The sequence below is a fragment of the Pseudonaja textilis genome, chromosome Z, assembly GCF_049901715.1.
Source record: "Pseudonaja textilis isolate UNSWEBS1 chromosome Z, rPseTex1.2, whole genome shotgun sequence".
Lineage (NCBI taxonomy): Eukaryota > Metazoa > Chordata > Lepidosauria > Squamata > Elapidae > Pseudonaja > Pseudonaja textilis.
Window position 1 is genome coordinate 131,350,314 of NC_142008.1, and position 14,927 is coordinate 131,365,240.

The 14,927-nt window shown below is 39.1% G+C and overlaps 1 protein-coding gene across 1 annotated transcript; it reads left to right on the forward strand.

Annotated features, from left to right (window-relative positions):
• Nucleotides 1-791: 791 nt before the first annotated feature.
• Nucleotides 792-12,209, forward strand: RCVRN (recoverin). The gene is made up of 3 exons (XM_026711933.2): nt 792-1,344; nt 10,000-10,111; nt 11,984-12,209. The coding sequence occupies exons 1-3, from the start codon at nt 964-966 to the stop codon at nt 12,073-12,075; spliced, it is 585 nt and encodes a 194-aa protein (XP_026567718.1). The 5' UTR covers nt 792-963; the 3' UTR covers nt 12,076-12,209.
• The last annotated feature ends 2,718 nt before the right edge of the window (nt 12,210-14,927 follow it).

Below are 14,927 nucleotides of genomic sequence, written 5' to 3' on the forward strand. Positions count from 1 at the left end.
CTGGGACACTGCAACCGTCATAAATATGAGTCAGTTGACAAGTTTTTGAATTTTGATAACATGACTATGGGGGATGCTGCTTTATAAGTGTGAAAGTTTATAAGTTTGAGGTTATAAATGTGAAAAAGGGTCCTAAGTCTTTTTTTTTCCAGTGCCATTGTAACTTCAAATGGTCACTAAACGAACTGTTGTAAGTCGAGGACTGTCTGTATACAGTAACTGATTGTGTGCACTGAAATATAGCTCTGTCTTTGTGTAGTTACTGTTAGGTATGTAAGCTTACTTTGCTGAAAAAAAAACCCACCTATTTATCTGAATGAAAAGCTGTTAGTTTGAAAATATAGAAAGGGAGCTATTTCTTGGTTACTGATATTTTTCGATGTGGGTCTAATAGGATGACAAGAAAAAATTTAACTTGATGTATAATTCCTCCCTCCCTCCCTTCCATCCTTCCTAGAATTAAATCCTAAAGTACTATTTGAAACATAGTTTAGTAGCTTTTTAGTGACCAACACATCAGTGACAAAGATGGCCTGTCTATCTGTCTGTCCATCTTTCCCCATTCATGGGTTTTTTTTAAAAAAATTCCCAGCACCCACGCTTATCTTGAGACTGACACCATCTGAATAAAGTTGAGCTGTTAAAGGAGGCTAGAAGGATTGAGAGGGCGGAGGGCAGATAGGCCAGTGATGTCTAAAGCTGATTTTCTTTGTGCTAAGGAGCTTGGAGAAACTGTGATCATTGCAACCAAAATAGTCTCTCCCTTTATACGTGTGATATCCGCGTTGGTGTATTCATGACCATTAGGAGAGGCAAGCAGCAGGTTCAAAGGTCCATCCCAAGCAGTCTATATAAGGTATTCTGGTCACCCGCCCTTCCACTAGCTCAGCAGAGGCAAGAGAGAAAGGCTAATTCTAGCAGCATTGGTGAAGCAGTGTTAGGAAGTGAGCATCCAACCAAACCATGGGAAATAAGAAGAGCGGAATGATCTCTAAGGAGATCCTTGATGATCTGAAAATGAACACAAAGTACTCTGAGGACGAGCTGGTCAAATGGTATGATGCTTTCAAAAAACAATGCCCCGATGGACGCATCGGTAAAGCTGACTTTGAAAAGATCTACGCCAATTTCTTCCCCAACTCGGACCCCAAGGTCTATGCTCGGCATGTCTTCCGAAGCTTTGACACCAACGATGATGGGACTCTTGACTTCCGGGAGTACATCATCGCACTGCATCTGACCTCATCTGGCAAGACTGACCTTAAGCTGGAATGGGCTTTCTCGCTTTTCGATGTAGACCGCAGTGGAGAGATCAGCAAGAACGAAGTTCTCGAAATCATTGCCGTGAGTGCTGAGAACATTCAGGGAAGTGGAGGTGGTGCTCTGTGGAAGGGACAGGGAGTTGGGACTTGGGGACAACCCTTAAGGGTTGGACATTAACCAATCTGGGATGAAAATGTCTTCTTGCAAATACAGATAGTCCTCGACTTACAACAGTTCTCTTAGTGACCGTTCAAAGTTACAACAGCACTGAAAAAAATGACTTATGACCATTTTTCACAGTTATGACTGTTGCAGCATCCCCATGGCCATGTAATTTACCTTCGGATGCTTGACAACTGACTTACAACGGTTGCAATGTCCTGGGGTCATGGAATCTCTTTTTGCAAACTTCTGAGAAGAAAAGTCAAGGGAGAAAACCAGATTCACTTAACAAATGTGTTGCTAATTTAACAACTGCAGTGATCCACTTAACAAATGTGGCAAGAAGAGTTGTAAAGTGGGGCAAAACTCAACAAATTTTTCACTTAGCAACAAATTTTGGGCTCAGTTGTGGTCGTAAGTCAAGGTCTATCTGTAATACAGTGATAACTGTGGGTATTCATACTTAATGGTTTTGGTGAGGAAAGCTTGTGGAAAAAGTTTATTTCCTTCCTGTTACCGTCTGATCCCTCTGAAATTCGCATCATTTCCCCTTGAATTACATTCTTTAGCATAAGCCTCCTTTTGTAGGTGGAAACTTGTAAAATCCAATTCTTTCCATTCAAGTATGTGGTCCTGTTCAACTTAACTGGATCTCTGGTCTCATCCTGCCTGGACCAACTCAAGCCATACAAATTGCCATCCTTATAAGAAGCTGGATCATTGCTAAAATAAAGACAGTTGTAATCATCGAGAGGGAATAATGGCTAATGGTTGTGTGACTTTCTCAATCCATTTCTAGGTGGTAAATTAATGGATTATGTAGGCTAATACTTGTCTCCTGCACCCAAATGGATTAGCCTGACCCAAATGCGGAGAGGTGAAACTATTGGGCTTATTTAATAGGATGAGCACAATTCTTACAATAGAAATAGTTCTGAATCCACTCATAATTTTCCCTCTTGGGTGTCAACCATCTTCTACTGACTCCGTTCTGAGAAAAAAGGTTCGTTTGTTTTTTTTAAAGAAAAAGAAATTCATTTTAATTCTACTTTTCCAGTTTCTAGATTCCTTCCCAGTTGTGCACCACAAACCACAGAAGGACAAAGCAATCAAAGATTAATGTTGAACCTAAGACTCGGATTCTCTCCGTAGAGTTTTGGTGAAGTCCTTTCAGTTTTGTTATTCCACCCAGAAGAGTAAATTCCTGAGACTTTGAGAAGATAAAGGCATGAAAAATACATAGACTATGTTGGTTTTTCACATCAGGCAAAGACCTAATTATTTCTACTATTATTTTTAATAGAGGGAAGAAACAATGAGAACAGAGGGTAAATTAAAAAATAGACCAATATATGGGAAAATTGCTATATAGTTAGTCCTCATTTAGCAACCGCAATTAGGAACAGTAACTCAATTATTTAGCAAAATGGTCATTAAGTGAAACTACAGCTGCGCTTATGATCTTATTTCAGCTATTCTTTGCTTTACTGACCTATAAAAGTCATACATGTGAAGACTTGTCACAAAGTTATTTTTTCAGCAGCATTGCAATCGTAAATGGTTAATATATGAGACAGTTGCTAAATAAGGACTGCCTATATTTGTCCTATTTTAAACATGCTATATTGTTTATTCTTAAAGAAGAGGAATTATATTTCCTGGCTTTGGTAATCTTTGCAACAAATTGATGAAATAAATTACAAATATTTCCATTACACACTTGGGACAGAGAGACTAACTACAAGGGAACATTACGTGATCAAAGTTATTGTATCAAATCCTAAATGGAACTGAGATTTATATTAATTCGCAGAATCATATTTTGGATCCAATGTTCTTCTGGGGTAGTTTAAAAAGATATAAATTGGAAAAAAGTAACTATATAGCTCCACCAACCTTCCTGGAGCCAAGCCTAAGCTGCATTCTAGAATGATTTTCACTTAAGGAAGTGGGGTCCTAAGTAGAATTAATATACAAGTCTAGCTTCTTCCAAGTTGTGAGAATTGTCTACTTCAAGGAAAAAGTTTTGTACATATTATTTCAGAGTGTGTATAGCTGTGCTCCCCAGTGCTAAACTGAAATACGAGACACTGATGTTATGACCTAGTTGGATAATGAAATGCCTGTAAGAAATCAACCAACCTTAGAGAGCACCATCATTTAACCCAGACCTAAGGCCTTGTATCAATAGAATATTTGAGCTACAAAATACTTTTTCCCATCAATACAAAGCCTTAGCTAGTCTTCTAATGGGCTTTCTCATTTGAGATTACAATTCCCAATCATCTGATTTAGGGCAGGCTGGCTGAGGAATTCTGGGAATTGAAGTCCACAAGTCTTAAAGTTGCCAAGTTGGAGACTCCTGATTTAGGACACAGAGAAAATTCCAACAAACTCCAGCTAAAATTACTTGAACACTTTGTTTCATCTCCTTCTGTCGAAGCTCAGCTGCAGCCTGATATAGAAGTAATCCTGAAACTAGATTCTTCAAGTCAATAACAGATCCTTTTAAAATATTTTTTGTATTTTGTATGTTTCCTTCCAGTCCATATTAACCCCTGCCCAGATTAGCCCGTTTTCTTAGCCACACTTTTTGGAAACAGTTTGCAATATGCCTTCTTCCTAGGGCTGTGATAGGGGGACTGGCCCAAAGTCACCCAGTTCGCTTCGTGCCTCAAGGGCAGGACTAGAATTCATGGTCTCCTGGTTGCCCAATGCTGGCCCTCGAACTAGTTGTTACCGTAGTTCTCACAACAAATTATATTTATGGGCACCCCCATTCTTCTTTCTATAAACGCCGTGCATCTCAGACAAAGCAAGAATTCTGCAAGAACAATTTTGCATTCATTCATAAATCCTTATATTTATTTACTTTACAGCAAACATTTTACTTTCTGTAGATGTCTATTACCTGAAGGGAATGTGCTGTTCAACGCATATCACTTTTAAAGTGGGTTGTCTTTTTTCTGCTCAGCTTTTCTGCCAGTGGTTTTTGATCACAATGATTATATCCAATTGACAGATACACGGGATGCTAAACTAATAACAAATTAAGATGTCCATTTTGTTCTTCCACTCAGAATATTTTTTCAGTGCATAATGTGATGACCCAGGATGGATACAAAACAAACACAGTCACAGAAAACAGGTGAAGCCCCTTTTATTCCTTCACTTTGCTTCCAAGCTCTGAATATTCTTGACAGAAGCCAAAAAACTCCCAAAGTTACAAGAAGAAGGGAAAAAGCAACACAAACCAGGCAAGATAAGGGCTGGAGGAGATCCACAGATAACACACACTGGGAAGGACGCCAAACTCAGAGAGAAACCATAAACTAGAGATATTTCCACACTTTGTCTCCAGCATTCGCCTGTACGCAGGTCCGTACTTTTATTCAGTTGTCACAGCTGCAGTCCATGAAGAGGATCAAGGCCTTCTCCTCCCGAGTAGACCACATCTCTCCCTTATCCTCTCCTCCCTGTGTACCCTAGGATAGATAGGGGATGGGCCTGGGTCCTCCTCTGACTGCCCGGCCGGCCTCTGCCCTTCCCCAGCCTCCTCCACAACCTCCGGAGCCACACTTCCACTCCCTGTCGGCTGTTCCTCCTCTCCCTGTCAGTCTTCGCCAGGGGCATGACACATATGCTCACCTGCCTATATATACATGTGTGTTTTAAGCTAGGCTTGTTTTGATCAGTTCTTAGATGGGTTACAAGGTAGAACAAAACCTTTTTTTTAAAAAAAAAAGAGTAAACATTAAACCATAATCAATAAAAACAAATGCTAAAACGATGGTTAGAAAACCTGAAAAAATAAATAAGCTTTGAGAAGTATATTAAGGACACTCTCAACTTCAGAAACAATTTATTCAGAAATGGGAAAAGCCAAATTAATTGCGGAGATTAAAAGTATCTGTAGCAGGATCTGCAAAAGATGCCCCATAAATGCTCTAATACAGGGGTGGGGAACAATGGCCCTTTTATGATTTGTGGACTTCAACTCGCAGAATTCCTGAGCCAATCACATGGGCTCAGGAATTCTGGGAGTTGAAGTCCACCACAAGTCATAAAGGGGCCATCGTTCCTCACCCCTGCTTAATGGGGCAGAGCAGACTGTCTGGGAGATGGTGATTTTGAAAGTCGCTTTCCTTTTCCTTTTTTCAAACAAGTATGTTGAATCAGTGACTTCTTCAAAAATTCTTCAGTTAAACTGCAACTCTTAGTCACAATCGCATTTATAGGAAATCTGGAAGGAAAAGTTTGGGAGAGCAATAACAGACCACAAGCTCTGAAATTTAGAAGTGCCTCTGTCCAATATTTTCTGCTTAGGAATCTTCAGAAAGCCTGAAAAATTTCAAGGAACATTTATGTGAAAACAGGGAGAAAGAGGAGGTCAAACATTAAGAAAGGAACCAAAGATTTTCACTGTTCTGTATATATTTGTTAAACTGCTTAAACTCAGTTTAGTAAAAGACTGCAGAGCCAATCACAACTGAGAACAAAGTTTTCTCTTAAGATATATAGGTAGTTCTCAACTTATGACTAGTCACTTAGTGACAATTCAAAGTTATAATGAATCCCCCGGGTATTTATGTCCTAGTTCTGTAGTTCTAACAGCTGGATCCCCCTCCAGTCACATGACCACACTTTGGGTGCTAAATAATTAAATTTATTTGCATCTTTTTTGTTGTGTGGCTACTGTAGGTGGCTTACAATAATAAAATTATTACAGCTATTTGTAGCATTTCCCCCTCATCGTGTGACTAGGTTTTATGAATATTTAGCCCAAAGCTGGCATTTACTTCCATTTTTGGGCAAAACCTGCCCACAGTGAACCATTGTTTTGCTTAGTGTGGCATTCACTTCATGATCATGGTGTTTGCTTAATGATTGCCACAAAAAAAGGTCATTAAAATTGGTCAGTGATGTGGATGATCCGTTTTATGGCCATCAAGACTTAGGGCTATGATGGGCAGGCTCTATTACTTGTACTGCTTTTAAAATAGAGCTGTATTGCTCCATTTTATAGATGAAAAATTACTCTGTGCAGTAGTTAATCTCTAAAGCTCTGCACATTTATCACCCGCTTGTTTGAATCCAAGTTTTACTTCATTTTAATGTGATGTATTACATCAGGCTAATGCTGTACACTAGTTTATTAATATGCAGGGCTGTGCATTGTGCGTGTGTATAATGCACTTCAAAAATTCCCAATTTTTTAAAGCCAAAGTTCACATTATGTAATCAGAACAAAACTAGTTTTTAATCAGTTAGGCATCTTTTTCATAAGCAGGATTTACAACGTTTGGATCTCATTAGGAACAGATTGGTGTCACCTGCCAGTGGAAATTGTTATCACATCTTCAGGTAGTCTTCTAAAAAGTTGTAAGCACTAGGAATTTGGTTTTGAAGAATGAAAATAAGATCAAAGCAATTAATCACCCTTAACTAGAAATGTCTTGCCTCCTTGGTGTTGAAAGGGAATAAATTCTACATAGAGGCTATAGTTTATCCCAAATAAATGTATATGGGGTTTGCAGCAGACTACATGTATGTCCTGTGTACCTATTTAGAACACTTCAAGCAATGAAGAAATTCAAAAAAAGGCCAGGCTGTGGAATCCTGGAACTGAAGTCCACATGTTTTACAGTTCCCAAGATTGGGAAACACTGCATTAAACTTGTATAGTGCCATGATTAAGGTCCTTAACTAGAAACTAGTAATTTTTATTCTCCCTTAGTTAAAGAAACAAGATAGGTATCTTTCGCCCAACTGCTTTCTTCTCAGCCCAACCCTCCTCACAGTGTTGCTGTTGGAGAGAAGGTTGGTGTCAGCCCTTACAGACAAACCAAATCATGAAGTCCTCCACAAGAAGATTAATATGACTTTTATTGAGAGTGGCTATAATAAAAGAATCTTAAGTTTACCCCCCTCCTTTACTTTCAGTGAATTAGGGAGGTGTCCATCTAAACCTCTTCAGAATATTATCAGTTTGTTGTGGATTTAAAAGCTGTTTTGCCCATTGTCAACAGAACTGGCATAATTCTATCATCTCCCTCAAGGTCATTTTCCTTATTCTCTACAACTGGTGAGCTGAGTTTTTTACTTAATTCTTTCTGCTCCTGCACCTTCACCAGCAGGCATTTAATAAGCAGAAATAAAAGGCGTAACGGCATAGAAATGTGTGAAGAAAACAACTTGATCTGCTTAATTTGTATGTGTCAAGCTGTAATTCAAAGCATAGAAAGGAGGACAAATACAAAGTTTTAAATTTAGCAACTCTATCAGAACAAATTAGAGGGAGTGAGAAAGAAAGAACTGTGGGGGGTGCTTGTGTGCAAACGTGGAAAAAACCTATTTATCTTTTGTATGGTAGGACTGCTTCATCAAAGACACAGGATTAGGTTCAATAGGCTTTACAAAACACCAGAGCAAATACGTAAGCAGCCCAGCAGATTTTGTGCTGGCAATGGCAGACGGGAATTCTAAAAAGATGCACTATTTTGCAGGGAAATTGCATGTAAAGAATCTTAAATCTCCATCAGAGAAGGGTTTACAAGTTCAGTCTAGGATAAACTGAAATAAGATTGGATAAGAACTCAAGTGACCTCAAGATGGGCAGCCAAGTCGTAATCGGATATTATTGAGCTCTTGTTTTTGCTTATATGACAATGGTCTTTTAATGTTCCCCAGGTGTGTTCCTAGTAAATCAAGAAAATTCCCCAGAACTGGCATGGTCAGATGGACATTTCAGGAATTCTGCTCCCAACATTCTTGGAGGAGGATGAGCTACGAAAGGCTCTCAATAAAGCTCATAAGATGAGGCATTAACATTTAGGTTTTTAGGATTTCAGCCATTAGAGGGACCTCCATGCTTAACAGGCCTTCCAGTGAGATATAACTAAGTAAGATCCTAAGCAGATGCGCTCCATCTTTTGATTGACATTGTCTTACGGACGAGCAGCAGAAAGACAGGGGCATCACAGATGGCTGGGCATCAGATATTTTAGAATTCTACCATCTACCAGGATTAACAATGATGAATGATGATGGGAGATGTAATCCAACACTACTGCCTGTCATGACCGCATCATATAAAAACCAGATATTGATAACTGGTGGCAAGAGAAAAGTTTCAGTAAAACAGCCCTAACTGATCAATCTCCTTCAACATCAAGATTCAGTTTGGAAGATGAAAAGGTGTTGTTGAACAGGCTAAACCATATCACGCTTTTGGGATACAGAATCCATATTTCATGCTCTTCAGCATAGAAATAATTGCCAAGACTTACATCTATAATGTAATTATAGAACTTGCAGTTTTGCTGGCTGAGAATTATGAGAGTTGCAGACCCATGCATATAAAAGATATCAAGTTGAAAAGGTCTGCCATAAGTAAAAATATACAGATAAGACTCCATGGATTCATTGATGCTCTTCTACCTCAAGCATATGATATCTAAACTATCTGCCATCTAGTGAACATCTGGATTTTTGCAGCCCAGATATGGTACATTTACTAGAGTCCTTATCAGTTGCTCCAGGTATCTTATGCAAGGATTTAGAATATCAAGCTTAGCTGTATAGAAAGAATGACTATGGTTTATTAAATACACAGGTGAGCTAGATTTAGTATTAAATGAGAAGCAAGAGACCTAAAGTTCTCCAGAAGTTGGCCATCCTATCTTGAACCAATTAAAAAATATAGGTCAATACTACAGGCCAATACTATAGGCCAATACAGATTTCATAACTGAAAAGTGCTACATCTTCGAGTCCTCTGGATGTTTTTTTGAATGGGTGACCAACCAAGAACTCGCAAAATATTCTGGGAACTCAACATAGTAGAATAAGGCAATGGCAAACCACTTCCAAGTCATGCCAATCAAACCACTAAAAGCTACACCTGACTCAAAAGCATCAGTTTTTAAACAATGTGGTGCAGTAATTATGCTAAATGAGCATGAAAAAATTCCCAGTTTTAATCCCAGTCTCAAATCTCACTGCAGGAGCTGGGAAATTCTTACTCCTGTGCACAAAACCTATGATGACATAGGAATACAAAGCCAGCACCTCCTTCCCAGAGTTTGCCTTGTCTGGGTTGCAAACAAGAGCATGGGGAAATAAATGTGATTTTTTAAAAAAAAAAAACTTTCCCTTGTACTTTGTCTATGCTTGTAAACCATCATTTTCCCGTAGTCACTCAATCTCTCCTCCTTTTTCCACATTGCCTTTTACCTTCCTTTGCCCTTGCATTTACTTGTCCTTTTAGATGATTCCCCAAGCTTTACAGTTTCTAAACAAGGCAGATATTTGCAAACCTACGGTTCTGATTACATTCAGAAACCTTATCCACGGGGACCCTAGGTGTTTAGAGAATATGGGCCAATGGAGGACCAGGTGTCAGGGATTAGATGCTGAGGATAGGGTTCCTGGATCTTCAACAACTCTGACAAGTAGGCCATCCATTGCTGAGAGTCAGTTGCTCCAGGTATCCCATGCAAAGATTTAGAATATCAGGAAGCTTAGCTGTATAGAAAGATTGACTATAATTTTTGTTTCCATTTATCCTGCCAGGCAATATTTAAGATGATTCCTCCAGAAGAACAGAAAGCCCTGCCTGATGATGAAAACACCCCCCAGAAACGGGCTGACAAGATGTGGGCATTTTTTGGCAAGGGAGATGCTGGTAAATTTGCCTTTCATCTCCTATCCAGACTACGTATTGTTATTAGTTGTATAACTTTACATATAACACAATGCATATTTGTTCTATAATAGTTTTGACTATTTTGTCTTTAAAAACTGAGGGAGTGACAACCCAAAGCCACTCAGTGGTTGAAGAGTAGACTACAACCCGTGTCTTCTTCTCATAATCCAAACTTCTGATGGGAGCAGGAGAAGGTGGTCTCCTTGAGTACCTGTTTTCAGTAACAAGGAGTGCCTTTGATTAATGTTTCTAGCAACAAGCAAATTTCCCACATGGAAAGTGGATTCTGATCAGAACCAATTCAGGCTAACTAAAAGCAATGTCTGTGCAAAAGATTAAACTCAAATGATCTGACAATTCATTCTGCAGCAAACATACCTCCTGAATATGCAATTAGGCACTAATAAATAAAAATATTACGGGATATGAATGGTTACATATAGTTACTGAGCATGCTATCTAGATACTTAATGACTCAAATTATTTTGGCTAATTTCTTCAATTAAAAACATTAAAAACTCAACATGCTTGAACCATATATAAAGTAATATTTTTTTTCCTTTTAAGGGTCTCTCACCTTTTATCTGTGGGACACCTCTCTCTCTCTCTCTCTCACCTTGTCATAAATTTCCAGGGTTGTGCAATAAAAACCTATTCTGGCCTATCGGGAAATTATGGATAGTCAAGAATTAGCTCTCATATTATATGTAACCACTTGGTTGCTTAATCACAGTTAAGCATATAAATAAATAAAAATAGTCAACATAGCTCCAACCATCTTTTTAAAATTAGACCTACTTTTTGAGTTTCATTTAATATGTGCATAACATGGAATGAAAAAGGGTGACGGGAAGAGAGTTCTCCATTCGGAAAGCTTCACTATTTTTATACCTTTTCCCAAGATTACACAGCCTTTCTCTAAGACAGCAATCATTATGAGAGCTACACCAGCATCTGGGCTGCAGGAATCTGAAAGACCAGTACATACCATAGCAGGATATAGGAAGAAGCAAAGATATTTTGCTATCATCTAGTGGCTATCTGAAATTTTGCAGCCCAGATATGATAGCTCTATTGTAGTTTCATAATCACAAATGTTCACAAATTAATACAGGAATGTTTCTAACATTCATTCCAAATGATGTTGTCAAAATCTTCCACTTTCTGTTGCACACTCAATTATATCTTGCTCTGTTCTGATTTAAAATCCAGGATCTATTTTTTTTTTTTTAAAGGAAACAATCTGGGCTTAAAAGCATTTAAATAATTTGTATGACGTATCTCTTAACCTCTACTTGTTACCAATGAACCCACTGATTCCTTCCTTATATTTTTGCGGGGAGGGGAATTATAGCAATAGTACTTAGACTTATATGCCGCTTCAGTGCTTTACAGCCCTCTCTAAGCAGTTTAGAGTCAGCATATTGTCCCCAACAATCTGGGTCCTCATTTTATCCACCTCAGAAGGCTGGGTTAACCTTGAATCTGATGAGAGTCAACTGCCAAATTGCAAGCAGCTGGCAGGCAGCAGAAATAGCTTACAGTACTGCATTCTAACCACTGTGCCACTGCAGCTCATGACCCCGTGGTCCCTTTAACTTGGGGTGGGTTCATGGTGACTGGGTAGAGCTGAGCATTTACTGGCTGGATGCCTTCCCGATACTTCAATGGAGTTCGCAGCAGATATTTTCTGTTTGCGAGAGAGTAAACATTTGCTGCTACCTAGGATCGAACTCTCAACCTTCCAAGTGGGAGACGAGAGTCTTCACCACTAGGCCACTGCCCACTCCCTTCCTTATATTTCATGTTACCTAAATAATTTAATTGTACGCATTGGTTTTGTTTTTGCAGACAAAATTGCTGAAAAGGAGTTCATTGAGGGAGTAATGAAGAATGAAGCAATAATGGGCCTCATCCAATATACCCCCAAGGAAAATAAATAAGAGCTTCCAAGTTGGATAGGAAGCAAAAAGGCAGGGATGTGAAAAAGCGGCATGCAATGAACAGCCAGGGGGAATTCAATATATGTTTCTATTTGTGTATCATATGAAAGACAAAATACAACTCCAAAAGAGTGTTCCTTTTTTTTTTCTCCTAGTACCATTACTTGTTCAGTTAGCAGTCGCAGTCAACCCATATTTAATCTTAGAGTTTTCTATAATTTTTCAAAGAAGGATGGAAAGCAGTTTTGGAAACTGTGACCCTGAGTTGTATTATTTGTTAGAAAGAAAGAAAATAGCAATATGATAAACTGCAGGACTGAGATTTCTTCATTCCAGAAATCACCTGAAAAGTCCAGTATCTGTAGGGTGCTTGGTGCTCTCTGAGGTTGGTGGTCTTCTCGCAGATATTTCATTACCAAACTAGGTAACATCACATTTATGGTAAAAAGGAGCAGGATTTGCAAATGTTCAACCACGAGTTACAAATATTCTCTTCTATTAGTCCACTATCTGCTAACCTATTTTAAAACTCAAATACAACAAGTGAAACATTTCCCTTCTGTAATACATAAATAGCATTTAGAAGCTAAAGATCATAGGTCTTAACTTGCTACATTTGGTGCTCCGTTCTCCATTTCTTGTGACTTCAGAGCCCACACTTACCAATGAAGTCCCTAGCTGCCATTTTTCAAACAGCAAATACATAAGCATATTATATTGGAGGGTTGAAATCATATACAGGTAGACCTCAACTTACAATTCATCTAGCAAGTATTCAGAGTTTCAGTGGCACAGAAAAAAGTGACTTATGACAGGTCCTTGCATTTACAAACATCACAGCATCCCCAGGATCACATGATCAAAATTCAGACACACATGGTAACTGGCATGGACTTATGACAGCTGCAGTGTCCTGAGATCATGTGAACACCATTTGAGACCTTCTCAGTTGCAAAGTCAATGAGGGAAGCCAGATTCACTTAACGACTGCGAGATTAATTGCAGTGATTCACAACTGTACCAAAAAAAAAGGTCATAAAGTCAAGCGTGACTACCTTAAGAATAATTTTATTTAGCAATGGAAATTCTGTTGTGATCATTAAGTCAAGAACTACCTGCAAAACCAGATCACATTGATCCACTCTTAAATGCTACTGGTCCCAACTTAAAGGTTCTGACAGCTAAGTTGCAAAATATGTTTCCTGAAAAGTAAGTAGCATTCGCACCAATGGGATTCACCTTCTAATTCCTGATATATTTCTTTGGATCGATATTTTTGCACGTGAAAGATTTATCAGCATAGGCAACCTTCTCTCCTAAAGATTAATTTTCTTTTCCTCTTCCTTCCCAACGGTGCATTTAAAACGTGCACTGACAATCTTCCCTCCAGCTTTATTTAGCAGAACAGGTAGCCTGGATATACCCATCATTCTGGAGATATTTATGCACTTCTGTTTCTTCCCCTTCATTTCTCACATTGGCATTATTTCTTGTTTATTTAAGAAATGGATTACTTCTCAGGGGTGGGTGTAGAGCTTTAATGTAATAAAATAGGACACATTCAAAATCGATGTGTGTTTTTCAATAAAGGCTGCCGAGTTGAAAGTAATATTCACCAAGGAGAATATTCACAAATCAACTGACAGTGGATATTTGGTAGCTGCAAGGTATCTCAACAGTGGGCTGCCTATCACAGAATATTTAATAGTGCTGCACCAAGCTCACTTCTAGGGAACAATGCAAATTATGTTATTATAGAATCACGCCATAAGCTACTCAATAAAATTGTATGGTGGCTTCTTAGGACAATTTACCTCAACTGAGTGCCCTCTAGATATCTTGGGCTGCACCCCATCCTCTGGCAAAGGGCTGGCTGAAGACAAAGGACTCCTTGTATCAAACATGTGGAAAACAGCCAGTTGAGGGGGGAAAGGCTTGGAGCAATGATATCCAACCTTGGCAACTTTAGGAGCTGTTGACTTCAGTTCCCAGAATTCCCCAGCCAGCCTGTTATGCCCATGACTGACTGGGGAATTCTAGGAGTTGAATTCCACAAGACTTAATGTTGCCATGGTTGGATACTCCTGATTTAGTGCCTTTCTCCACTTTAATCTCACCATGGCACAAACGTAACCCAGTGAAGCCTTTTTTTCCTCCTGTTTCTTGATGACATTGCCTCCCCCTCATCTCTAGCCCACGATTGAGACAACTCTGTCTTAGCTGTCCTGATACTAAGACACTCAATGTACAACCATTCATTTAGAGACTGCCTGAAGTTACAACAGCAGTGAAAAAAGTGACTTAGGACAATTTTTCACTCTTATGACTGTTGCAGCATCCCCATGGTCATGTGGTTTACATTTGGATGCTTGACAACTGACTCACATATATGACGGTTGCTGTGTTATGGGATCCCCTTTTGTGACCTTCTGACAAGAAAAGTCAATGGGGAAGCCAGATTCACTTAACAGCTGTGTGACTAACAACCGCAGCGATTCACTTAACAAAATCTGGCAAGAAGTCGTAAAGTGGGGCAAAACTCACCCAACAAATTTCTCACTTAATATAAATTCTGGGCTCAATGGTAGTCATAAGTCAAAGATTACCTATATCCCCCCACCCGCAGCCTCTTCTAACATTGTCCAAGGACAACATCAAGGGGATAAAATCTGTCAGGATTGATCACGTCTTGTGAAAGGCAGCCCAGCAGGCTGTGATGATTGCAGAGAGAGAGTGGATGGGCCAACATGGAAGGACCTAATGCAACTATTTTCAGTTGCAACTGCAGGCATTTGGATGTTATATTTCCTCAGAACATAAACATCTATTTTGATTGAGGAGGGGGGGCTTCA